Here is a 27,398-nt window from a genome sequence, read left to right on the forward strand (position 1 = left end):
GATACTTCCCCGCAGTACTGCAGGGTTTAGCCAGCGATTTCATTTTCATAAAACAAAGTTTACTATCTCGATTAGTCTAATTGTAAATGTAAATACGAGCATTCGTATTAAATCTAGAACTTGATTACTTGAATGTGTTTAGGTGAACTAGTGAATGAGTTCAAGTAAACTAGTTACACCGTAATGAATCTAACCAATTGAACTACGGATCACTTCGTGATTGACCAACAAATTTCAATTGTTTTTGTGGTCGATTTACAACTAGACATTCGAGCTGGACATGCTCGAAACTCGCCGAGATTGTGAACACACTGCAGCGACGAAGTAGGCTGGTGGTCATGAACGGTAAGAATTCACAAGTACTATTTGCTGGGTGGTTCAAAATAAAAAAGCTTAGAAAATGATGGTGAATCATATCGGGAAGATTAGACTTAAAATAATATGTTAGTAACATTTTAGCACAAAGGTCAGGATGGCCGAGTGGTCTAAGGCGCCAGACTCAAGTTCTGGTCCTCTAACGAGGGCGTGGGTTCAAATCCCACTTCTGACAATATTTTCGATCATTTTTTTGAAACTTTTGCTTTAACTTTATTATAGCCTGGACACTAATCTTTTTCAAACAGCACGATATATCGTGTCTTTCACAAACAAAAATAGTTTCTCAGTTTTTTTTTTAAACTTTTGCTTTAACTTTACTATAGCCTGAACACTTATCTTTTCCGAAGAGCACGATGTATCGTGTTTTTCACAAAGAAAAACAGTTTTAATTTGTTATAGCCTGGCCACCAATCTTCCCCGAACAGCATGATGTACAGTATCAAGTTTTCAGTAAGACAGCTTGCGAATGTTAAAGCATCCGAAACCTGTGCGTCCTGCAGCCAGTTAAATGCAACGCTATGGACGACGTGTTTGTTTACTTGCACAGCATGGTTAGCGCGCGTCGGTGCACAAGCAAAGTCTGGTTCGCACGCGCGAGCGCATAGGCGAATGGTGTTTGGTTGCCAACACGACTACTACATTCATCCCATAAAAAAATAAAATAATATCAGATGTGACACATTCCAGTATTACAACTCTGTACATATCTATATTCAGATTCGTTTGTACTAAAAAAAATGTCACATTCAGTTCTAGATTCATTTTTTTAGGAGGAGGGTATATCTCACTACGTTGGATCTAGTCATTTGTGACGGATCCAAATCCTCATCTTTAACAGGTATACTCTTCGTTATTGATAAGTGGTCAGTGATGACTAAACTTATTAGGATCTCACTTGTGACAGACCTAAATCTTCATCTGAAATAGGCATACTTCTCGTCATTGATGATTCAACCTTAACAGGACCTTACTTGTGACCGGCCTAAATCTTCGTCTGTAACATACTAACATGTATACTTTTCATCACTGATAAGTAAAGCAAACGCAAAACAGCCGTCCGAGTTAGGTAAGAGGGAAACGCGAGAAACTACTCTATGTACCAAAATATAAGAACCTATTCGATGTTTCTTATATCTTGGCAAACATCTTATATTTAGGCATGGAGAGAGTAGCTGTAGCTCCGATCCTCGACCAGACTGACACCATGCAACACTTGAGCGGGAGGCGAGACCGGCACGCACTGCAACCATGCAACATCTCAGAAAAACGGTCTCACGAATCACGATCCCTCTCACCTTCCAACCCTGACCGCACTTGAGCAGCATATCGTCTACTCCTAGTTGGCCCATGGGCACCACATGCCGATGAAACCACAGTTCCTTTCTCATCGTACCAAGTAGCAACAATCACAGTGGTCACCGTATTATACTAGTACTCCTTTTTCAGCAACAGGTAGTAGTAGTAGTACTGCAGTCTGTACCTACACTTGATCGGTTCATCAAGCAGAAGCGATAGCAGCACTGCACTGCAGTCTGCAGTTAAAGTGCTTGGTAGTACCATCCATCCGCTTAGCTATAGTTAACAAATAAAGGGCCCTGAAATGATAATACTACTAGCACTACTCATCAAGCAACCAAATGGAATGATGCAAGCAATGCCCCAGCTTTAGAACAGCCGCGAAAAGCAGTGAGTCAGCTTCGCAATAGCTGCTTAGTGGAGCACTTAGAGGCGAGACCCTGCATCATCAGATGTATATAAAGCAAGATTCTTTTAAGTAAAATAAATAGCACCAATCTAACCCACTTCCAGAACCACTCAACAACGGGATTATAGTACTCCACCCCCCACTGAATAAGCGCGAAACGCAACGCACCAAAGCCAGACATGGTCTTTGCAACTTGTTGTCTTTGCCGCTAGGTTTTTTTCTGGCATTTTCGACGATACTATAAACGGAGTCTTAGAGCGAGCTAAAAAAAAGCAAACCGAAAACGGGAATACGGCAAAAGAAAACTAGGCAAAACTAACTAGCCAACTGCTCCCCAGTAGCAGCCAAGCAGCAGGATCTTGGGCCCGTGCTGCCAGTTTCACAGATAAGAGTTTTCCAGACCATCAGTTCCTTGGGACCACATGCCTGTTGAGTTCTTCAGGACCGTCTTGTTCTTCATGGCTAGCTAGGGAACATGGGGTATGTGATCCAGTTAACTAGCTTTGACGGTGCCGTTGGCAAGGGCAGGCTTCTCAGTCGCTGCTGTTTGGGCGACCTTCGCTGCATAGGTAACGACTGGAGCTGTGCCGTTCTCTGCAGGAACCTTCAGTTCTCCATTGACGCCATTTGGTAGCTTTGGCTTCGCAGTAGCAGCATCCTGCTGCTTCTCTCCAGTGACAGAACTTGGAGCCCTACTGTCCCAGACCTAAAATGATAGAACCGACCATTAGAGTTACCAAAGAGGCATAAGAGAAACCAAGGTGCACAGATTGACAAAAGACAAGGCTCAGGCTTATATATACCTGCTTTTGGATCTGCTGTTGTTTCACCCTCTTTTCCTGCATCAACTTCTGACGGTTCTCATAGAAAGCAAAGTCATCCAAGATGGAGGTCTTACTGACATGCTCCTTGAATATCTTAAGCATTTGAATGCCTTGGTCAAGGTTTACCTGAAATTTAAACAAGCAGGTCAAATAAGATAACCGCATGGTGTGGCTTTTTGGAAGTCAAGAACTAATTTGGACAAATATAAGGTACCTCTTGTGTGTCACGGCTATTTGTCACTGGCTTGTTCTCATTGTTCTCTAGGATGATGTGCTTGAGAATATTGTTGGGCACATCTTTGACAATGTGCCACTTGAGAGATAAGGAACCATTCCACTTATCTTGTTGCCAGTACTCCAAGGTCTTCTCAAAATCAACAGCGCCAGTCATTTCAGCAACACCAACAAACTGCCCACTAGTATTAACCTTAAGTTCACAGCAACAAAGACAAAATTAGGAAAAAGAAACCATGATTAACATTCACAAATGAATACAAGACACAAATAACTTACCGAGAAAAACAAGAATATTGGGCATTTGGAGCTCTTAGCCTGAGCTTCCTGATAAGCAGCATCAAGCTTCTTGTTTCCATTAGTGGTACTTGCCCACACATTGTACTTTATGCTCTTATGGATATCATCCTCACTGTATGATTTAATGACAAAGAACTTTGCATCATCATATTGGACAGGGAAGTCATCTCGGTTGAACTGTGTTCTATCAGGTACATCAGTAGCATTCATGCTGTCACTTGTAGGAAGGCTCTGCCCTTTCACAGCAATAGTGACAGTATGGCCAAACAATTTCTGGTTCTTGAAACGGCCTGATCTAGGACCTCTGTTCAACTCAATTGTTCCATCCTGACTCTCATTGCCAAAACCATAGTACCCGTTACCACGGCCTCTTGGCTTGTACCTGTTATCCATACTAAGACCCCACCGACCATATAGCCTGGAATCATAACCATTACTACCATAGCCATTACTTCCATAACCATTTGTGCTGTACGAAAGACCAGTTTTGTATGAGTTTCCATACTGGCTGTAAGACCGGGTGCTCGGGTACATCCTATTCGGATATGTAGGAGCAGCTGATCCTGTTGTAGTTGTAGGTCTTCTGTTATTCATGCCCTGCATTACAGAGAAGCCAAATAATTCAGTTCACAATCAAAGCCGTAGCGGATCAGGACAGTGCATTCATACGGAGAAAAAAAGAACATGTTTTCGTAAGACTCACCATCTGCTGAGGTGTGGAGCCCTTGTTTTGAGTCCTTGCAGAAGAGCCATTACTGAATGTTGAAGACGACATGTGATTGGTTGTAGTTGTTCTCTGCTGTCCATTTGTATAAGCAGAACCATCATACCATGCAAAGTGTGCTCCTGTGCTGTCATACCCATATGTAGAGTCCAGGTAACCAGCAGAAGGAACTCCACCTAGCAAGGGTGCCCTATAAGTTCCATCAGGGGTCAGTGATGAATTTTGCTGGCTTGATCCAAGGGGTACAGTTCCACTGTTACTGTGAACAGTACCATTAGGAGCACCATTTGTGGTTGTTTTAGCTGGATCTGCCTTAGCTGTTGGCTTGTCAGGATTGGCAGAAGGCTGCAGGTCGCCTTGAGTGGTAGAAGGAACTGGTGTAGGAGGCTGATAATACGAAGTTGGATACTGATAGTGCTGGCCAAACATTTGGCCATCAACCGTTGGAACTGGGGAACTAGCAGGGGAGTATGCACCATAAGGAGCATACCCATATCCATAAATATCTCCATATACTGCCTGTGAAATTCCAAAGGCCAATCAGAATAGTTGATAGCACAGCACGCAAGATTCTCATGACAGGATATTTAGTGGCAGACAAATAACAGTGAACACAAAAGATTCACAGAGAAGCAATAGTGCACAGAGCATAAGCAATAAGAAGAAGAACCACAGATAACCAAACCATAGCCAAATAAGTGAGTGCATAGCATTCCACTTATTACATCCAACAAGATTTGACAGGACAGCTCCCAACAGACAATAATAGCAAATATTTGGACCATTTCTACATTAAGTATATGACACATGGTGCAATTTATGGTCAGCAATATCACATGGAAAGGAAAAGGTAATATTATCTAAGATTAACTTACTGGGGTAATCTCCACTCCATCTGGATTTACATATCTAGGATAATCATCCCACTCGCTCACAGATCCGTCGTAACCTGGTAATTTTGCAAACCAGCACAATTCTGTAAGCATAGGAGAAACCATGAAAGAAGCTAATGTCCTATAAATAGCCACAGGGCTTATCACAGCGCTAACAAATAGGAATGAACAAGAAAAAAAAAGACATGTCAGCCATTCAAAATAGCTGTACTCAATGATCACCATAAGAATTTTTCCATGGTTCCTCACCTCCATAGTAGTATGCTGGCAGGTAGAACATGTTGGGATCCATAAAATCCTGAAGCACTGGCGTGATGGACCGCTCAGGAGGAATCGCCACGCTAAGAGGCTGGCTGGCTGCAGGCCCCTGCTGGATTAACAGTCAAAAATCACCAGAACCACACGTATTAGAATCACATATCACCGACAGAAAACCAAGAGCATACACGCAAACATCAAGGATCCATCATTTCCACTGTTTTATCCAATACCTTCTTAGCGCCGGCGGGCTCGGTGGCCGCATCCACCGCCTTGGGCTGCGAATCCAAAGACAACTTCTGCAGCAGATCCGTGGTTTCTTCCAACAGCAAAACAATGAATTAAGGAGAAAACAGATTCATTCAGATCCCAAAATCCAATCCTTCGAACTAAGCCCTACTAAACATCATGATAATTATTTGTGTATGAATAAATAAATAAACAATTATTCGATTTCACAATCAACAGAAGGCTAAAAACAGTAAACACAGCCCGATCTGGAGAAGTCAACCCTAGCACGACCACGCTGAGACCCCCGGGCGGTAGACGGCCGCCGTACAGCCTCAAAGCAACACCCAGCCCAACCAACCCTCAAGCCAAAACCAAATCCCCAAACCCAAACCCCAAAAACCTAGAAATAAAATAATCAAAAGTCACAACCCAAAGGATACGATCCGCGACGGGGGCAGCGGTGGCGGCGGCGGCAGGAGCCGGGGCAGGAGGAGCAGCAGCAGCAGCGGGCGCCGGCGCGACGACCGGGACCTGAGGCGGCGCGACGGCGGCCATGGCTTTGGCTCACGAGATAGATCCCAAGCAGAGAACACCCGGAGGCGGCGGCGGCGGCTGTAGATCCGGCGAGACGAGCGAGCGAGCGAGCGCGCGCGCACCCGGCCCCTTCTCCTCCCTTCCTAGAGATAGCTAGGCGCGGCGGCGCGGGTAGAGAGGAGGATGAGGCGGCGGCGGCGGCGGTGGCGGCGGGATGGGTGGAGAGGCGGAGCCGGAGCAGCGAGGCGGCTAGCAAACCGGCAGTACGGTGTGAAAGGGGAAAAGAGGAGGGTTTTGGGTGAGGGTCGGGGGCTCATATAGGATAGGGGAGGGGGGAGAAATGGAGCGGACCACTGGACCACGTCTCACTGGACGCCACCCGCATTGGATTCCACTCCTCTCCAGTTTCCCCCTGATTTTTTTTCTCCCTTTTTAGTGATACCGATTAAAAACTTTTTTTTCTTGGGTTTTTTTTCTTTTTTTTTTAACGTGGATGGAGAATGGGTGGTTAGTTATTTGGCTTATGGCCTAATGGCTTGTCATATGCATTCTGTTCACTTCGTAGGTTTGCATTTGCTCTTAAAAAAGAATAAGACTACGAAGCAAGTAAGCGTATCTCAACTGGTTAGCTAGATTTCTTGTGGTGGAAATAGCTCGCTCAGATTCAAATGTTCGTGATAACTTCGTCAAATTCAAGTTATGTCGGTTCAGTTTTCGGGAGATGCTAATTAGTCTTTTAGTGGTGACTTCTTGAATCTCAAGATATGCTACGTGTATGCGTTTAGAATAGTGAGTGTGTGTACGTTGTGAGTGTCTGTGTTTTGTACTGTGTTTCATAAAAAGTTTTGTATTTGCTTACTGGCTAAGTAAAATGGTTTGACATGTTATAATCACGTTAATTGCATGGCTTAATGCCCTTGATAAATTTTGAAATGTTTAAGTTGTTTTAAAATTATTCTATATATTTTTATCATTTTTTCAATCTTGGTTTATCACTTAAAGTAGAAACATAAAACCCTGACTCAAATTATTTTATATTATCTTATTTATGTCTCTACGGTTTATCAACTGAAGCCAACCAGCTTGAATATATGATTTTTTTATCCAATAAACTCATAGTGCATACTGCACAAGGAGATGGCGATTTACTTGTCATCAATTTTTTAGATAGGGAAGAAATCAATACATGGATGTTTTAGAGAGGGGAAAAGTCAATACATGCCTATGTAGTAAACTGCTAAGCACCGTGCCTAACAACAACCGCGTGAGTCCAATGACTCCACCCCACCACCGATTGCTTGTCTCCATTTGCACCCGCTCCAGAAACCCCTACCCCTTTCCAAGCCCCTATACAACACACACAAAAAGAAAAAGGAAAGAAAAACAAAACAAAACAAAAAAAATTATAAAAAAAAACGCGTTCAGCTTGGAGGAGGAACCACGGCGCACTGGACGCGTCCAGTGATCCCACGCGGCCACGCTATGCACGCGACGCCCACATCCACCACACTACCACAGCCACAGCCGCAGCCTTCCTTTCTTTTTCTTCTCTTTTTTTTCTTTCCTTCGCGGCGGCCACAGCCAGCAGCGAACAGCTTTTTTTTTCCTTTTTCCTTTTTTTTCTTCTCCCCTCGCATATAAAACAAACCAGGATAAGATCTCGCACGTGCCGTGCCTGCTCCTCCCTCCTCCTGTGCAGCCATCAAACGCGGGGTCGTACGAACTGAGATGCGAAAAAACGCGAGGAAATCACGCCAAAAACCGTAGCAAATCCCGTCCCCGAAATGGATCCGTGTGCCGTGAGATTCTCCCACACAAATTCCATACTTCCCCTCCACGGCCGCACCCCCAAGTCCGTGAGATCTATACCCTGAAATCCCACTGTTTCTTCGCAAAGATCGCGTAATTTTGTTGTTGTTGTTGTTGTAGATGCCGCGTGTGTATCGTCCTGATCTGGGCGTGCTACGGCCGTGCAACCCTATACTGGCTTGTGGCCTCGTCGCCGGGGAAGTAGGGCGGTGGACGTCGTCGTCGTCGTCGGAGAGGACGACGTGGAGGAAGCCGGAGGTGGGGTGGATGAAGCTCAACTTCGACGGGTCGCGCAACGACGCGACCGGGGCGGCGAGCATCGGCGGCGCGTTCCGCGACCACGAGGGCGCGTTCGTGGCCGGCTACGCGGAGCGGATGATCGTCGGCGGCGCGTCGAGCTTCACCGCGGAGCTCGCCGCGCTGCGGCGAGGGCTCGAGCTGGCGGCGAGGTACGGGTGGCGGCGCGTCTGGGCGGAGGGGGACTCGAGGGCGGTGGTCGACGTGGTGCACGGGCGCGCCGGGGTGCGGTCGGAGGAGGACCGGAGGCAGTGCGGGGAGATCGCCGCGCTGCTCCCGGCGCTCGACGGCGTCGCCGTGTCGCACCTGTGCCGCGACGAGAACAAGGTGGCGCACGGGTTCGCCAAGCTCGGCCACAAGGCGCGGCGCCGCCGGGTGTGGCACGTCGTGCCACCCAACGAGGTACTCGTGTTCCTGCAACGTGATGCTGATAGAGGGTAAAAGTACAAGGACCGAACAACACAACGTTAGTCGTTGATCGATGTGATCTTTCTCTGTAAAAAAGAAAGTTAACTGAGAATTAAACACCATCTAACCGAATCTGAACACGAGGTTATCGGTAACATTAGTCATTAATCGATATGATCTCTATCTATTGATTGATAATGATCTCTCTCTGAAAAAAAAAATTAACCTAAATGAGATTTTAACATAATATAAAATAACAAATCTGAAACATGAGGTTGTCCTAGGTGGTAATGTTAGTTGTTGATCGATGTGACCTCTCTAACATTGCTACTCTATTAAAAAAAGCCTATCTAAATGAAAATTTAACACCACCTAGGACAATAAATATGAACATGAGATTTCTTAGAGTGGTATCAAATTCTCATTTAGATTGGTTTATTGTGATATGGAAGAATTACTTCAGCTTTGGGGGATTTATAATGAGATACAATTCCTTGTCATTACTTCGCTCTGATAAAATCACTTTTATATAAATGCGGTAGCTCATATTTTGTTGATTTGCGCTGGACAGCTTAAAATAATGAATGACGAAGAATTTGTAGGCACAGTACAGTAGTGCGTGCGTAGTCGGATTCAGTGTCATCTTGCCCTTTTTTTTCTTGGGTAATGGGATATTATCTGACGTAACGATGGATTATGCAGCATAATTTCGTTTTCTAATTACGCACGGCTGAGGCCTGGATGCACACGTGTCACACCTAGCGAGGAGGAGTCTGCGTCAGATGTCATCCTGGACAAGGACCTTATGATAGATTTATGGATCATGTGCATGATTGGTTTAACTGTTTCCATCGTACCCTACGTATAAGATTCTTGAAATTGCCCAATTTGTGTACCCCTACAGATTTTTTCATAGGGTCAACCAGAGTTGTTGGTCAAGTACTACTGGAGTAGTAGCCGGCAACGGCAGTGAAAATGACGTGCCAAGAATGAGGCCAGGATGGGACATGCAGCTCACTCACTAATGCAAGGGCATTCAGAGTGCATCTAGCTAGGAGTCAAAACGAATCGGGTTCGATCTGATCTCACTATTTTATAATCGGAATTGGGTCGAACACGGATAGCGCCGAATACGGATACAAACTCGAATAGTATCGGGTAAAAATACGGAACGAATACGTACCAAAGTAGATACGTATATTATCGGTTACGAATATTTATTTGGATATCAAGTCGAAATAACAATCTTATATATCATATAAACAATAACCATTTAATAATTACATATATCCATAATACGATTATATTAGACCATTAGGACCTTAGGTAATAAATATGGTACAATATATCATAGTAAAATCAATACATAGTACCAGAAAGTACCTCACAAAAACATAATACGGATAATATCCGTATAATTATCCAGGTAACACCCAGATTTTTTAACGGATAATTCATTTCCGTCGGGTACTACGTTCCCGAACATCTCATATCCGTAAAAAAAAGACCCGTATTTGAACCCGATATATGTGAAAAGTCCCGGGTACCCGAATTTGTCTCGAAATAATATGTCCGAGCGGGCGGACGAGAAATACCCGCTCTGTTTTCACCCCTACATATAGTTGTCATTCAGTCCAAGCCTTCCACATCATGGATATCACGCCATGCCTGCTTCAAGGTGCCAAATGAAGAATGCGGAACCAAATAAAGACCCGCACAGAGCAGGGCAATCTTTGCGCGTTGTTGCTGCCGTCGAAGCTTCACACGTGGCAGATGAGGAGAAGGGAGGAAGAGGAGATGGCGGCGATCGAGCTGTTGCCACCGAGACGTTGTCTATGAGCTTCCGCTGCCTGAGGTCGATCCAAAGCTGGCCAACCGCCTCCCTCGGTCCGTAACGGCCAAGGTTGACCCAGAGCAGACGAGCCCGATCAGCTCCGTCGAGGTTGATCCAGAGCCGCCTTCCTCGATCCGCGCCACCGATGCCATTTCACCGATGAGAGCTCAACAGCGGCCGGAGGGATGGGGGAGGGGAGGGGACCAAGGGAGGTGAGGATGTCGCTGGCTTCGTTAGGCTCACCGCTGTAGAATCAAGGAGGCCGACTAGAGGGGGGGTGAATAGGCGGTTTTAAAACTTAATGGCACTTAAACAAAACTAACCTAAGTTGCTAGGCAAGGTAAGGTGCAAGGTTAACTAAGCAACTAAGTTAAGTTTTGCAAACCTAGGTGTCGGTGACATGGGACCGGGGGTATCTTGACTAGAGGTTTGGGGCAGCCGCGGTCACCCACGTGGCCTGACCCCCTCGGGGGGGTCGGGCCCGAGGGTGATGTGGCCGCCCCTCCCTTTGTCTCCCCGAGGGGTCGGGCCGCTCCCGTTTCGGCTCCGAGGGCTAGGGCGCCCCGACCCCCTGTGGGTTTGGCGCCACGTGTGTGGGTTAGGTGAGCACAGCGGCGCTCACCTAACCGCGTTTATTGCGGGTTGGACGAGCGTCCCACACCGCATTTAATGCAGCGCAGCACACTCGTTCGGTCCGTGACAGGTCACAGTGTGTGACCGGTCACAGACCGGTCAGATCGCGGGTTAGGTGGCAACAGGCGGCCTTTCGCACGCCTCGCCCCGTCCCGTCGGAATGATGAGAGCCTCTAGGCACTCGTCCCTAGACGGAGCCGGCGTGCTAACTCCTGGAGTTAGCACGTCAGTCCCGGCTAGATTCATACCAGGCTTCATCGCAACCATTACAAGGAAGTCATTTTATGAAGAAGGGCTGACGCGTGGCATGCTAAACTGACGCGTGGTAGACAAGAATGACCGGTTTGTGACTGGTCTGACGCCGGTCACGTCATCGGCAGACAACCGTGCTCCCACGTTGCGCCTGCTTCCGGCGGAGTGGAGGTAGGTATGGCCCATCCCATCGGAGGGTCATTCGGACAGCAGCCATGGCAAATCTCCGCCCATTAATGAGGGAGTAGCAGGGAAATCCCCGGTGTCAGGCGAGTGATGACGCTAGGCCTCACTCAAAGACAAGCTGTGATTTAGCTTCCAGGCGAAGGCGCAAGCCAGTTTTTTTGGGAGATAGGGTGAGTCCCCACCCAAAAGAAGAGTAGGTAGAAGTGGTGTATGTGGGATCCCCTTGAGATATAAAAGGAGGACCTTGCCCACTTAAGAAAAAAGGGAAAAAAAGGAGGAAGGAGGGAGGAGGGAGCTGGTAAAAGGAAGAGCGGAGCTCGTAGAGGAGAGGAGGAGTGAGAGGGTCTCTAGAGTTTGAACTCTCTTGCTCTCCAGCTCTTTGTAACTCCTTCATACACAGATCCACCAGAACACAGGAGTAGGGTATTACGCTTCTCAGCGGCCCGAACCTGTCTACATCGCCCGTGTCTTGCGCATTTGCTCTCTCGCGAAACATTCCACAGATCGAGGGCTTAGAACCTCACCTAGCGCCCCCGGCCGAACCGGCAAAGGGGGGCCCGCGCGGTCTCCCGGTGAGGAGCCCCACGCTCCGTCATCTGGCGCGCCAGGTAGGGGGCGCGTGTGTTTTTCTAAGCTCTCGTCCTCTTTCGTGTGCGCCAAGCTTCTCCCGCTCAGCCCAATGGCCGAACGGGCAGTGGCGCACAACCTCTCTCCGAGCGCTAGCGGTGACGACGGGGAGCAGAACCCACGCCGTCGAGCTCGTACTCCACCGCCCCCCTCTCGCCGAAGTCTTAGGCGGGAGGAGGCGCTCGAGGGGGTCGAAAGATCCGCGACTTCGCCGCCCACGAGCGATGAAGAAGGACGGCGAGACGGGGAGCGTCGCCTCCTCGTCTACGGCGATGGCAGCACGCCCCAGGGCGCGCTCCAAGCTGCGGGCGCGCTCTTGCGTCACCCGCCCGTCGTCCCCGATCCAGAGACTCCAGCCCGATGTTGGCTGGATGACGTGGCCGACTTGGTCATGACGGCGCAGCAGCGCCTAGGCGCCGGTGGGCGGTCCTCCGCCACCAAGGCCTCTGGCGCTGCTACCGCCGGCTCCGTGTCGTCGAGGCGGAGGGCGCGGCGAGCGGCGGCCGTTACCTGCCGTTCGTCAGCCATTCCCTCGTCAACGCCTCCGACCCAAGAAGATGTGCGTAGGGGGTCGGATGCCCGCCTCAGTATCGAGCGCCGGCGCAATGGTCGTCGTGCTGCCCACGCAACGGAAGGCGTTTCCTCGTCCGGAGCGCCACTTCGGTTCGGGCGCGGGGGCCAGCCCCCCGTGCCCCCGGTTGGTGGTGTCGGCTGTCGAGCCTTTGTGGCGAGTCTTCGGAACGTCCGTTGGCCCCCAAGGTTCCGGCCCACCATCACCGAAAAATATGACGGAAGCGTCAACCCCGCCGAGTTTCTCCAGGTCTACACGACCGGGATCGAGGCCGCCGGGGGTGACGACAGGGTCATGGCGAACTTCTTCCCCATGGCCCTGAAGGGACAGGCGCGGGGTTGGCTAATGAACTTGCCGCCCGCGTCGGTCCACTCTTGGGAGGATTTGTGCTAGCAGTTCACCATGAACTTCCAAGGCACATATCCGCGCCCAGGTGAAGAAGCGGACTTGCATGCGGTACAGCGAAGGGACGATGAGTCTCTTCGCTCGTACATTCAGCGGTTCTGTCAAGTCCGCAACACCATACCATGCATCCCCGCACACGCGGTAATCTACGCGTTCAGGGGGGCGTGCGGCACAACCGCATGCTCGAAAAGATCGCCTCCAAGGAGCCCCAGACCACTGCGGAGCTTTTTCAGCTCGCGGACCGTGTGGCTCGCAAGGAGGAGGCCTGGACCTGGAACTCCACCGGTTCCGGTGTGGCAGCTTCGGCCGCCCCCGGATCCGCCGCTCGGTCAGGGCGGCGGGACAGGAGGAGGAAGAAGAGGTCGGCCCATTCCGACGACGAGGGACACGTCCTCGCCATCGAGGGCGCTTCGCGGGCCACCCAAAAGAGGAGGCCTGCGAGCGACAAAAAAAAGGAGGCCGGCGGTCCCAGCAGGGAGCGCCCGACCGGCAAGTGGTGCACCGTGCACAACACCTCCCTCCACGACCTCGCGGACTGCCACGCGGTCAAAAGTTTGGCTGAGCGGACAAGGAAGTGGGAGGAGGAGAGGAGGCAGGAGCGCCGTGAGGGCAAGGCCCCGGCGGCTCCCTCCGGCAACCGGCGAAGTGAGGCCAAGCAGAAGGCCCCCGCCGAGGACATCGACGATGGCGACGATGACCTAGAGTTCCAGGAGCCTGGGGCCACCATCGCCACCGTCGATGGGGGAGCATGCGCTCACGCTTCTCGTCGGAGCCTCAAGGCCATGAAGCGAGAGCTTCTGGCCGCGGCCCCTACCCATGAGGCGACGCGGCGGGCGCGGTGGTCGGAGGTTGCCCTCACCTTCGACCAGACCGACCACCCGCCGTGCGTTGCCCGGGGAGGACAGATCGCGATGGTGGTTTCCCCCACCGTTTGCAATGTGAAGTTGGGGCGTGTCCTCATAGACGGGGCTGCAGCCCTCAACATCCTTTCCCCCGCAGCCTTTGACGCCATCAAGGCCCCGGGGATGGTGCTTCGGCCGTCCCAGCCGATTATAGGTGTGACGCCGGGGCACACTTGGCCGCTAGGTCATATCGACCTCCCGGTCACCTTCGGTGGATCCGCCAACTTCCGCACGGAGCGGGTGAACTTCGATGTGGCAGACCTCAGTCTGCCCTACAACGCGGTCCTGGGGAGGCCCGCGTTGGTGAAGTTCATGGCGGCGGTCCACTACGCCTACCTCCAGATGAAGATGCCGGGCCCCTGTGGCCCCATCTCTGTCCATGGCGACCTCAAAGTCGCGCTTGCTTGTATGGAGCAGCGCGCGGACCACCTCGCCGCCGCGTCCAAGCCCGAGGGTGGCAACGAGAGGCTCAGCACCTCCGTCCCAGCCGCCCCGAGGCAGCGGATGATCATGTGCGACGAGGTCCCGGTCAAGGAGGTTGCCCTGGGCGACGGCTCGTCCAAGACCACACGAATCGGTGGTCTTCTGGACGGCAAATAGGAAGACGCGCTCGTCTCCTTCCTGCGGGCAAACGCCGACGTCTTCGCCTGGAGACCGGCGGACATGCCCGGGGTCCCCAGGGAGGTGATTGAGCACCGTCTCGCCGTGCGGCCGGGCGCAAGGCCGGTCCGGCAGAAAGTGCGACGGCAGGCCCCGGAACGTCAAGCCTTCATCCGCGAGGAGGTGGCGCGACTTCTGGAGGCCGGATTCATCCGTGAGGTCATCCATCCGGAGTGGCTGGCGAACCCGGTCGTCGTTCCCAAGGCGAACGGCAAGCTTCGGATGTGCATCGACTACACCGACCTTAACAAGGCATGTCCTAAGGACCCTTACCCCCTGCCACGCATAGATCAGATTGTCGACTCCACCGCGGGGTGCGACCTTTTGTGTTTTCTAGATGCATATTCTGGTTATCATCAGATTCGCATGGCTAGGGAGGATGAGGAAAAAACTGCATTCATTACCCCCATAGGAACTTATTGTTATACGACAATGCCTTTCGGGTTAAAGAATGCAGGTCCTACTTTTCAGCGTACTACTCGAATTTCTTTGGGTAGCCAAATAGGACGTAATGTTGAGGCCTATGTTGATGACTTGGTTGTTAAGACGCGCAACCAAGAGACCTTACTCTCGGATCTAGCGGAAACTTTCGAAAGTCTCCGCTCCGCCCGCATAAAGCTGAACCCCGATAAGTGCGTGTTCGGCGTGCCTGCGGGCAAGCTTCTCGGGTTCTTGGTCTCTGCCCGAGGCATCGAGGCCAACCCCGAGAAGATACGAGCTATAGAGCGGATGCGCCCCCCCAGCAAGCTTAGGGATGTGCAATGCGTCACCGGCTGCATGGCCGCCCTAAGTCGGTTCATATCGAGGCTGGGAGAGAAGGCGCTACCCCTATTTAAGCTCCTCAAATGCTCCGGGCCGTTTATCTGGACGGAGGAGGCTGAGCGGGCCTTCACTCAGTTGAAGGCGTACCTCAGTTCTCCCCCAGTCCTGGTCGCCCCGGAGCCAGATGAGCCGTTGCTACTCTACCTGGCGGCAACCCCGCAAGTGGTCAGCGCGGCGTTGGTTGTGGAGCGCGACGAGGACAACCCTCACCCCGCGCATCCCCACCCTGTGTCGACTCGACCCGGGAGAGAGCAGGGAGGAGAGGCCCCCGAGCCGAACGGCGGCCAAAGGCCCCCGACGGCCGGAGCTGGCCCTCCGCCTGCTTGTCCGACGGCGCTAGGCGCCCCCGACCCCCAGGATGGCCCCGGGGCCACTGCGGGAAGGCCGCTCCTGTCGCCCTCCGACCCCGAGGTCGTCGGCACAGAAGCCGAGTGCGCCCCGTGCGGCCTCTCGGACGAAGAGCGCCCTGGAGATGCGGCCCCTAGCGAAGAGGATCGGCCCCGCCGAAAGGTGTAGCGGCCCGTCTACTTCGTTAGCGAGGCCCTCCGGGACGCTAAGACCAGATACCCTCAGGCCCAGAAGATGCTTTACACTATTCTGATGGCTTCGAGGAAGTTGCGCCATTATTTTCAGGCGCATCGGGTCACGGTGGTTACGTCTTACCCCCTCGGCCAAATCTTGCATAACCGAGAGGGTACTGGACGGGTGGTGAAATGGGCAATCGAACTCTCTGAGTTCGATTTGCACTTTGAACCACGCCACGCGATCAAGAGCCAGGCCCTCGCCGACTTTGTGGCAGAGTGGACCCCGGCCCCTGAGCCCGTCTCCGCCCCCGAGGCCAGCTCGGGCCCCTCGCAGCTGCCTCACACCGTCAACTGGGTGATGCAGTTCGACGGCTCCTTGTCTCTTCAAGGCGCCGGTGCGGGGGTCACGTTGACCTCGCCGAGCGGAGACGTCCTCAGATACCTGGTCCGCCTCGATTTTCGGGCGACCAACAACATGGCGGAGTACGAGGGACTCCTTGCGGGACTCAGGGTGGCAGCTGGACTGGGGATCCGCCGCCTCCTGGTGTTAGGCGACTCCCAGCTGGTCGTTAACCAGGTCTATAAGGAGTACCGGTGCTCTGACCCGCAGATGGACGCTTACGTGCGCCAAGTGCGGCATATGGAGCGCCATTTTGACGGGATAGAGCTTCGGCACGTGCCCAGGCGGGATAACGCGGTCGCCGACGAGCTCTCAAGGATCGCTTCCTCGCGAGCCCAGACCCCACCGGGCGCCTTTGAAGAAAGGCTTGCCCAGCCGTCGGCGCGACCCGACCCGCTAGGGGAGACGGACACGCCTGAACGGCCCCCGAGGCCCGTCGGAGTCCAGGCCTCGGGACCCGAGGGGAGCGTTCCCGGCTCCCCTAGATTGATTGCTTGGATCACTGAGATCCAGGCGTACCTCGCAGATAAGACTCTACCCGAGGACCGCGAAGGGAGTGAACGCGTCCGGCGCATCTCCAAGCGCTACGTGCTGGTGGAAGGGACCCTCTATCGGCGCGCGGCTAACGGAGTCCTCCTGAAATGCATTCCTCGGGAACAAGGCGTCGAGCTTCTTGCCGATATCCATGAAGGCGAGTGCGGAGCCCACTCCGCCTCACGCACCTTGGTTGGCAAGGCCTTTCGCCAGGGTTTCTATTGGCCGACGGCTCTCAACGATGCGGTTGACCTGGTCCGGCGGTGCAGGGCGTGCCAGTTCCACGCCAAGCAAATCCATCAGCCGGCCCAGGCCCTGCAGACCATACCTCTTTCATGGCCGTTTGCTGTCTGGGGGCTCGATATCCTGGGTCCGTTTAGGCGAGCCCCGGGCGGGTTCGAGTATCTGTATGTCGCTGTTGACAAGTTCACTAAGTGGCCCGAGGCTTACCCGGTCATCAAGATCGATAAGCACTCCGCGCTTAAATTCATCAGGGGCATTACTGCTCGGTTTGGGGTGCCTAATCGTATCATTACGGATAAAGGCACCCAGTTCACTAGTGAACTCTTCGGTGACTACTGCGAAGATATGGGCATCAAGCTCTGCTTCGCCTCTCCCGCCCACCCCAGAAGCAATGGCCAAGTGGAGCGCGCTAACACAGAAATCCTCAAGGGCCTCAAAACCAAAACCTTCAACATCCTCAAGAAGCACGGCGACTCGTGGATCGAGGAGTTGCCAGCGGTGCTCTGGGCGAACCGAACCACGCCAAGCCGAGCAACCGGGGAAACGCCTTTCTTCCTCGTCTACGGCGCGTAGGCGGTTCTCCCATCCGAGCTCACCCTGAGGTCCCCTCGGGCCACCATGTACTGCGAGGCTGATCAAGATCAGCTTCGCAGAGATGACCTCGACTACTTGGAAGAGCGAAGGCGGCGCGCGGCCCTCCGAGCCGCGCGCTACCATCAGCGCCACGTCCGGGCCCGATCACTCTGCGTCGACGACCTCGTCCTACGCCGCATCCAAACGCGTGCTGAACTTAGCAAGCTCTCACCAATGTGGGAGGGTCCGTATCGAGTGATCGGTGTCCCCCGGCCGGGCTCCGTTCGGCTGGCCACGGGCGACGGCGCAGAGCTGCCTAACCCGTGGAACATCGAACACCTTCATCGCTTCTACCCCTAGTGGGGGTCGGGTGTCAGGTCTCGGGCTCGGGCCAACCCCGCGCCCCCCAGGCGTGCAGGGTTGGCCGGGGGCTACCACATGCATAAGCTTATATTTTTTCTCTTCCGTATTTCAATAAAGGCATTTTCGATTTCCTAAGGACTGTGTCTGAGCCATCGTTTCCTTTTGAAGAATCTTGGCTTGAATTAGCATGCTCGTGCCCGACCCCGCCCTCGGTGGCCCGGGCCGGCTAAAATCGCCAAACGGGGCCCAGAACCGAGCCGTGCCCCGGGGCGTTGTGAACTCCGGGGGGGAATCGGCAAAGGCCCACAATCGGGTCATCCATAACCCTCGGTCACCACGTTCCCGGCCAGGCCAGTCTCGACACGCGGATCTCCCCAGGCACTAGCCCCGACCCGCGCCGCTTGAGGTTGGGACCTGGGCACGAGCCCTCGTTCAAGCCAAGACACAGAAGGACCGCGACACAAACCATCCTCGTCTCATACACACAACAAACAGAGTTGACACAAAAATTTCCTCTTTATTTGATTGCAGATTGAATTAGTTTATACAAGAAGGGGGCCCGAAGGCCTCAGAAGAAGAAAGAAAAAGCTATTTAAGATTGGCGGGGGCCTGGGGGCTCACGCCGACGCGCCCGGGTCGCCGGCCTCGTCGTCGCTGTCGTCCGCACCACCGTCACCGCCCTCCTCGTCAGAGTCGAGGGCAAACGCGAGCCGAGGGGCTGTACCCTCGAAGCTGTGGACGATGTGGTCGGCGGCGTCCCGGACCTGTGCGCGCGCGCCATCCTCGGTTCCAGGAGGGAACTCGTCCAGCGCTGCCCACGGGGAGAAGTCAGGGTCCCTGGCCTGGTAGCTTGCCAGTACGAGCTCCACCGCCCCCCGGGCGAGGTCCCTCGAGGATGACTTGATCGTCTCCTCGAGCTCCTCGGGGAGCCGCTGGAGGGTCCCGGCCATCTCTGAGAGGCGCTGGGCGAGGCCCCCCTGGTTGGCGGCGTATTTCGCGGTCCGCCCGCCCCAGAGGCCCGCCTGCCGCCCGGCACGGTCTAGACGGGAGACGGCGTCCCGAAGCATGCCGGGCCCTACCTCGCCCATCAAGCGGAGGGCTTCGACCTCCCCGGCGGACGAGTCCAGCGCGCCCTGCAGCTCGGCGATGGTGTGTTCGGCGGTTGCGAGGCGGGCGGCTAGGTCGCCGTCGCCCGTGGCCGCCCCGCCGCTGCGCGCTCTTGCGTCCAGCTCCTTCGCCCGCGCCTCGAATTCAGCGGCCCGCTGATCCAGTGCGGCCCTCTCGGCGCGGGCGCCTTCCAGATTGAGGCGCGCCTTCTCCTCCCGCAGCTGCGCCGCGGCCTCGGCCTCCTCGAGAGCTCGCTCCCGCTCAGTGAGCTCGTCCTCGCGGAGGCGGAGTGCGGACTCCTCTTCGGCGCAGGCGGCCTCGTGCGCCGCCAGCGTTGCCTCCCGGATGGCGACGGCGGCCTCGCGACCCGCCAGTTCCCTCTCCTTCGTGTCCAGGGCGCAGGCGCGCTTCTCCAGCACCGTGGCGCGAGCCTCAAGGGCCTCTTCGCGCTGCCGGGACGCGTCGAGCTTCTTCTCTAGCTCCACTGCCCGGCTCCCGTATTGGAGGCAGAGGTCGTCCCGCGCCGCGTTGAACACGGCGGTGGCAATGAGGGCAGTCTCCCGCTCCTCCTCCACCTCCCTGGCGATCTCCGCCAGGACCCTACGACGGGCCTCGAGCTCTGAGGCGTGCCGGCGGTGTGCCTTGCGGCCCGCCTCCACCATGGCTTCCACCGAGCGCCGCCCCTCTTCGACGCGCGCCCACGCCGCATCGACCTCCGCCCGCTCTGCCTGCAGGACCTCCATCTGGGCGCTTAACCCGTCCAACACCGTGGTGTTCGCAGCGGCCAAGGCCTGCAGGAGGGGCTCTGCGCTCAGTGAAGCAGCGGAAGGCAGAGGGGAGAGCCGCCTCGGTGTGGGCGCCGCGCGGCTCGGCCCGCCGATCGACGTGCCGAACTCGGGGGCGTCCCCCGAAGCGGGCTCGTCCCGAACGTCGCCCGAGGGGTCGGGCCCGAGCGGCGCGCCCGCGGCCTCGTCGTGGGTGGCCTCGGAAGTCGTTGTCGCCTCGGGTGGAGTCGGGTCGGGGGCTTGGCAGGCCGCCCGGCGTGCGTGCGCCGCCTCCGTCTCCCGGACGGACTCCTCGGCCCGGCGGAGTCTGGCCTCTTCCCAAACGGCTTCCTCAGCCTGGCGAGCCCGGACGGCCTCCTAGGCAGCTTCTTCGGCTTCCCGGAGGCGGTCTGCGGCTTCTCGCCGGTCAGCTTCCCGCCTCCGGGCCTCCGCGGTCGCCGTCTCCTCGGCCTCAGACCGGCCGGACTTGGAATGGCGAGAAGGGCGCGACGGGATCTCGCTGAGGCAGAAGAAAAACCAGAAGACGAAAAACGGGTGAGTGAAAACTTGCCTTGGGAGATGGGAGAATGAATACGGCCGCAGTGGGCGCGGGGACGAACCTGCGAGGAGGTCGGCTAAACGACCACCTTGGGGGGGAGATGAGGTTTCCCCGGCATGGTTCGGTCCCCCCTATCTTGCGGAGCCGCTTCTTTTTTCGCTCCCCCTCGGGCCGCGACGTCGGCACAGCACCCTCCGGGCGCCTGCTGCTGGCACGGACCGCCCTGCCCCCTCGGGGAGGAGATGGGGAGGGGGTATCCTCCTGTTTCCTCTTCCCCCGGGCGTCGGCAGGGCGGCTGCCCCCCGGGCCCCCGACACGGGGCCCAGAAGCACGACCCCCTCCCGGGGTAGATTGTTCCCCCCTGCGGCTCCCGCCCGCGCCATCGTGGCCTCGAGGAGCCCGCTCCCCTGACGCCCCGACCGCCTGCATGATGGTCAGGATGTTGGCGCGCTCTGGATCGCTGCAGAGGGGGAGGACACCTTGGGGGATGAGGGATGCCTCCACGGAGCTGAGATTCAGCACCCGTTGGATCACCACCTTGATGTCTTCAGGGACCCAGTCCCATTTGACCCCCTGGTGGGTCCTCATGTAGTCCTCGGACCCGGTGTACTCCCAAGCGCCCCGGGCGCGCCGCTGGAGCGGCGCGATCCGGCGACGAAGGTAATCGCCGTACACCATGGCCCCCGTGAGCCCCTGGGATCGCAGACCAGCCAGGCGGTCAAGAACGGCGTCGTAGCCGTCTCCCAGATCTACCGGCGCCCGCCAGCTGGAGGCCTGCGCCGGGGGCTGGCTCGGAAGTCGGAGGCGCGCTTCGTCGGCGAGAGGGGTGTAGAACCAGTCGCTCTTCCAGTCGTCCCACTTCTTGCGAAGGACGCAGGGAATGTAGCGGTTCAGCACCGGCCCCCGCGGCTGGAAGTAGCAGCCACCGACTACCGACGGTGGCGACACTGGCTGTACGGTGAAGAACCACCGGAACAGCCGGAGAGATGGGCGCACCCCGATGAACATCTCGCACAGGTGCACGAAGATGGCCAACGTCATTACCGCGTTGGGGGTGAGGTGCGCCATCTGGAGATCATAAAGCTCCAGAACATCCATGAAGAAAGAAGAGAATGGCGGGACCAGCCCTGCCATTGCAAAGGAAAGGAAGAAGACGGACCGCCCCGGGTAGTGTGGCGCCGGGCGTCCCTCGCCCAGCGCGACCACCTCCCGGCCGGTGGCAGATTCCGGCATAAATCGGCGCGGTAGCCCGGCCTGCCTCTCGCTCACGATGCGGGAAGGCGGCAGCACGCTACCCTCGAGCGGTGCGGAGCCCCGTGCCATGACGCCGGCGGAGGAGGAGCTTGAGAGCGAGCGAGTATGGCAAGGGTAGGGCGCAGGAAACGGAGAGTCAGAGCACAAGTGGCGAAGGCAAGGGGGAGAGTGGCGAGAGGAAGGAAACAAATCCCGTCCTTGGCGTCTTTGTACCCTTGCCAACGCTATGCCCGGCTCCTCGCTTCCCGCGCCCACTACCTCGCCCCCTCGTCTCTCGCGCCCGCGCCTCCACTAACCACACTCGCCCGTTTGCGGCGCACGCGGTAGATGTGCGGCCGTGGCGTTTTAGATGGGGCAGATCGTGCGCGCATTAACCGCGCTCGCCAACCGCGAAAAACGCCATCATCATGTCCCCAGGCGAAACAAACCGGCTCGTCCCGATTCGCGCGCTGCTCGAGTAGTGTAGCGGTCTTGAAGAGGCCGCTCATTATTGTCGATCGGTTTCACCCTTGCCGATGCGCGCGATTTGCAACCGTTGGGTTTCTGCCCGCCTGTAGGGACCATCCCCACCTGTCACCAGGCCTAAGGAGTGGCGTCACGCCCGAGCACTTTCCTCGAGGAGGGCAATCGCCCTGGCATAACGCCGGGGGCTACTGTCGGTGACATGGGACCGGGGGTATCTTGACTAGAGGTTTGGGGCAGCCGCGGTCACCCACTTGGCCTGACCCCCTCGGGGGGGTCGGGCCCGAGGGTGATGTGGCCGCCCCTCCCTTTGTCTCCCCGAGGGGTCGGGCCGCTCCCGTTTCGGCCCCGAGGGCTGGGGCGCCCCGACCCCCTGTGGGTTTGGCGCCACGTGTGTGGGTTAGGTGAGCACAGCGGCGCTCACCTAACCGCGTTTATTGCGGGTTGGACGAGCGTCCCACGCCGCATTTAATGCAGCGCAGCACACTCGTTCGGTCCGTGACAGGTCACAGTGTGTGACCGGTCACAGACCGGTCAGATCGCGGGTTAGGTGGCAACAGGCGGCCTTTTGCACGCCTCGCCCCGTCCCGTCGGAATGATGAGAGCCTCTAGGCACTCGTCCCTAGACGGAGCCGGCGTGCTAACTCCTGGAGTTAGCACGTCAGTCCCGGCTAGATTCATACCAGGCTTCATCGCAACCATTACAAGGAAGTCATTTTATGAAGAAGGGCTGACGCGTGGCATGCTAAACTGACGCGTGGTAGACAAGAATGACCGGTTTGTGACTGGTCTGACGCCGGTCACGTCATCGGCAGACAACCGTGCTCCCACGTTGCGCCTGCTTCCGGCGGAGTGGAGGTAGGTATGGCCCATCCCATCGGAGGGTCATTCGGACAGCAGCCATGGCAAATCTCCGCCCATTAATGAGGGAGTAGCAGGGAAATCCCCGGTGTCAGGCGAGTGATGACGCTAGGCCTCACTCAAAGACAAGCTGTGATTTAGCTTCCAGGCGAAGGCGCAAGCCAGTTTTTTTTGGGAGATAGGGTGAGTCCCCACCCAAAAGAAGAGTAGGTAGAAGTGGTGTATGTGGGATCCCCTTGAGATATAAAAGGAGGACCTTGCCCACTTAAGAAAAAAGGGGAAAAAAAGGAGGAAGGAGGGAGGAGGGAGCTGGTAAAAGGAAGAGCGGAGCTCGTAGAGGAGAGGAGGAGTGAGAGGGTCTCTAGAGTTTGAACTCTCTTGCTCTCCAGCTCTTTGTAACTCCTTCATACACAGATCCACCAGAACATAGGAGTAGGGTATTACGCTTCTCAGCGGCCCGAACCTGTCTACATCGCCCGTGTCTTGCGCATTTGCTCTCTCGCGAAACATTTCACAGATCGAGGGCTTAGAACCTCACCTAGCGCCCCCGGTCGAACCGGCAAAGGGGGGCCCGCGCGGTCTCCCGGTGAGGAGCCCCACGCTCCGTCACTAGGTGATATGGGCTCAAATATGTCTCTATGAATGTAAATAGCACAAATGTAAATGCAACAAATAAATGAGACAAGAGACAAGGAATTTTTCATCGAGGTTCGGAAACTCGCCGGTTTCCTAATCCCCGTTGAGGTGAGCCCAACTCCACCCGCCCAACCACGAAGCCACCGCACGCCCCCTTCGTCAAGGGGTGGGCAAGGCGGGAGCCGGCCCACGGAGAGGACTACCCAAGCCTCGATCACTCGGGGTAGTTCTTCCTTCACTCCAAAGGTGGTGAACTCCAAACCACTCACAAACGGTGCCGGGCCTCCTCCACAATCTCCTCGGAGAGGTCACCGGGCAACACCTACACAAGCCGTTTAAGAGGCGGCAACCTCCAAGAGTAACAAGTCTAGGATGCTTGCCGAGGATGATCAAGTGCCACACTAACTATAACAATGAAGCAATGCACTTGGATTGGCTTAACTCACTCTCTATCACCTCACTAGATAAACTAAGTGCACAAGGGTGTGAGAGCTCTTGCAAGGGTTCAAGATAATGTAATGGAGTGCCAAAACCTTACCCTTGCTGCTGGGGAGTGGGTATATATACCCCCAACCACCAAAACTAGCCATTGGAACCGAAATCCCCAACTTTGTGCTCTGCCGGTCAGACCGCCATTGTGAGGCCGGTCAGACCGGACTACTTTGTAACGGCTAGAAAACTAGCCGTTACAGGGCAATCATGGAGCCCACTCAACCTGGCCGGTCTGACCGCAGTGTAGTGGCCGGTCAGACCGTCCACGGCTCGGTCAGACCGCCGTCGGCTCGGTCTGACCGGTTGCGGCTCTGGCGGCTCTGTATCGCCACCAAAAACCAGACCAGTGCAACAGACCAGTGGGGCCGGTCAGACCGGCCTTACCACGCCGGTCAGACCGGCCTAAGGCCCACGGTCAGACCGCAGGTCACTTTTCAGCTCAACCGACCGTTAGTAAAACGGCGATATCTCTTGACTCGGGTCTCGGAATTTGGCGTTTTTGGACTCTATGGAAAGCTTATTCAAAGGGCCATCCAACCCATGAAAAATCCATCCAAGAAACACAACTTAATCAAGGATAAAGGGCTCACACTCCAAAGGATATCCACCGGACATACCCACAAGATGTCACTCACTCCTATTGGACATGCCCACTTCTCTCTTGGTTTAGGACTTGAGAAAACTCATCACACTTGGTTAGACAAGCCCAAAAAATGCACCTACATGCATATGAACTAATATGGCACAAGATTATCCACAAGCTCGCTTCATAGACCCCTCTTGATAGTACGGCGCCTATCTAGCAAATCCGGTCTACACCAAACACAAAGACCGGGAAAAGACTAAGAAAACACTCTTAGCTACATTATATCTTTGCCTTGCGCCATCCATCTTGGGGGTCAAGCTTGAGTCGAGATCAACACTTGTGACCATCCGGTTGAACCATGTTTATGCTGAGGTCTTGTCCATCCTTTGTCAAGACTTTATTCTCATCACAAGCTTGACTTCATTCTTGCCAACATGACGATGTCCTTGGCTCGGTGACCACTAACCCATGGTGTCATTCATTAGCCTCATCGTAGTGGGACCTATTCCTTTTCACACCTCAAAGGAGAACATTAGTCTCAACAAATCGGTTGTCATCCTTCACTTGATGACTAACCGGTTGCATATGAAAGATATGGATATATTTGTTGAGTATTCATTAACATCACAAGTGTCATATACTCGTATGCAAGCTCAAGTGCAAAGATTCGATATAAATAATAGGTGAACAATATGGATCTAGAACATGCACAATAAATGTATAGGATTTGCTCCCCCTAAATATATGCATACAAATAAATATACAAGAGATACAAGTGTATGCATAATTAGAGAATGACCAATGGGGGTTTATCCTATACATATAGAGAAGGCATATGTAGTAATGATGTAGACCAACATAAAACATATACCTTCATGATCTCCATGTTCTCAATGTAAATGAGACTAAATAAGATAACATTCGAGTAAACATTAGTCTCACACTTATATATCAATAACATGGAAATCATATATATGAACCTATCAAAAAGTAGGAGATAAGAAGTGGTACATATCGTTTTATCTCCATGCATCTCATCCTTGTCATTATTAAGGTCCATCACAAAAGAATGCATGTCTTCCACATCTCATTATCGGGAAATAACCTAGTAGACAACTTATGCAAAAGAGAGGTTAATCCCATAAACATCGGTTTATCATCTATCACCAAAGCAACAATTACACAAATTGTTTAATCCAAGATCTTTCAATCTTTTCTCTCTTTGGTGATGGATAATAACCCGATATAAACAATATAGAGAGATGAGATGAAAAATGATTTCAAATCAAGATAGAAATCTTATAATAAACAAAATATAGAATAAGCTCCCCCTCAAGATGTGCATACATATGGATATGAAGGAACGCATATGCACATAATCAATAAAGATCAAATAGAAAGCTCACACTATATTTTGGATCCACAAGAGAGACCAAGTTAGAATATGTGAAGTTTAATACATACCTCTCATCATTTTTTACTTTTATATCCAAATGAGACTAGTCAAAGAAAGGCTCATAAAAATGATTAGTCTCATATAGTTAGATTTGTCATTAATCACCAAAACCAAATTAAGGCACTTGAACTTACAACCGCCAGATCCAGATCCCCCGAGGTTGGCAGCCATGAGGGAGTTGAGTCCGAGCCAGATCCACCCTAAGCTCGCTATCACATCCGGCGGCGAGGACATGAGCTCGTCGACAGTTGGGTGCGGCAGCGATTTGGTGCGGAGGTGGTGACGCAACAGCACCCCGACCCTGACGGCTGGATCTGGCTGCCCCGCTGCTGCTCCACCCGGTGTCATTGCCGCTTGGGCCGCCCCGTCGGTCGTCACCGTTTAGGCCGCTCCACCCAGCGCCTTGGCTTCGTCCGCCGGTGAGGAAAGGAGTAGAGGAAAGAGAGATGGGGTGGGAGATGAAAAATGGAAGAAATGGTACTTGTGGAACCTACTACAAGCAACTTACACCGTTGAGTATGTAGCTTTAACACATTCTTGGTTTAGGTGGCATGTGAGGTTCGACAAATCTAGAGGACACTACTATTGTCCTAAGACTTCCCACTTGATTTTACTTGAATTCTAAAATATTTAGTTATAAAATCGAAAAATTAAATTAAAAATCAGAAGTATTCAAGATTCTCGTCAGCCGATTACTCACCAATTGCATTTTAGAATCTCGAGCTTGGCTACAGCAGTACTACTCCCTATCAGGACACCCGTAATGGTTATCTATAGACTCTCTACAAGAGATACATGTCAGCATATTTTCCTACTTGGAAGAGATTAAATGAAGAGAGAGAACAAATATATCTACTAATCTGAAGATAGTCTATAGAGAAAAACGAGGCAATAGATTAATGGTTTACTATTAATCTAGTCTATTACTGAGATGTACATGTTTTATAGATAGCACATTACTTTACTATTACTGGTGCTCTCAGTAGCCAGTTGCTTGTCTTGGCTTGGCTTGCCGTGCCTTGCTGAAATTCCCCAGCTCGCTTCCCCAAGTCGAAGCTGAATTGCACACATCTCAATCAATAATGCTCCCCCAGATC

At 53.8% G+C, this 27,398-nt stretch overlaps 1 protein-coding gene and 1 non-coding gene across 3 annotated transcripts; one reads left to right on the top strand and one right to left on the bottom strand.

Annotated features, from left to right (window-relative positions):
• Positions 1 to 466: 466 nt before the first annotated feature.
• On the top strand, positions 467 to 550 carry TRNAL-CAA (transfer RNA leucine (anticodon CAA)). The gene has a single exon. It is a non-coding gene; the product is annotated as a tRNA-Leu (tRNA).
• A 1,579-nt stretch (positions 551 to 2,129) lies between these two features.
• LOC4331683 (YTH domain-containing protein ECT4) lies at positions 2,130 to 6,368 on the bottom strand. Of its 2 annotated transcripts, none has more exons than XM_015774374.3 (9): positions 5,988 to 6,368; positions 5,550 to 5,635; positions 5,308 to 5,425; positions 5,041 to 5,114; positions 4,145 to 4,684; positions 3,421 to 4,038; positions 3,122 to 3,334; positions 2,887 to 3,033; positions 2,130 to 2,789 (listed from the first exon to the last, which is right to left on the bottom strand). In XM_015774374.3, exons 1-9 carry the CDS (start codon positions 6,100 to 6,102, stop codon positions 2,577 to 2,579), a joined length of 2,124 nt encoding a protein of 707 aa, XP_015629860.1. In that variant the 5' UTR covers positions 6,103 to 6,368; the 3' UTR covers positions 2,130 to 2,576. The 2 variants fall into 2 exon arrangements, with proteins under 2 accessions (XP_015629860.1, XP_015629859.1); XM_015774373.3 differs by having other exon boundaries at positions 5,308 to 5,428.
• Positions 6,369 to 27,398: the final 21,030 nt, after the last annotated feature.

Source organism: Oryza sativa, chromosome 3, assembly GCF_034140825.1.
Source record: "Oryza sativa Japonica Group chromosome 3, ASM3414082v1".
Lineage (NCBI taxonomy): Eukaryota > Viridiplantae > Streptophyta > Magnoliopsida > Poales > Poaceae > Oryza > Oryza sativa.

Excerpts from the sequence above, each read along its gene's own strand:
- LOC4331683 (XM_015774373.3), bottom strand. The coding sequence starts at position 6,102 with ATGGCCGCCGTCGCGCCGCCTCAGGTCCCGGTCGTCGCGCCGGCGCCC. Across the intron at positions 4,685-5,040 it reads ATGGAGTGGAGATTACCCCA|GCAGTATATGGAGATATTTA; the intron begins GTAAGTTAATCT and ends GGAATTTCACAG. Across the intron at positions 4,039-4,144 it reads GCTCCACACCTCAGCAGATG|GGCATGAATAACAGAAGACC; the intron begins GTGAGTCTTACG and ends TCTGTAATGCAG.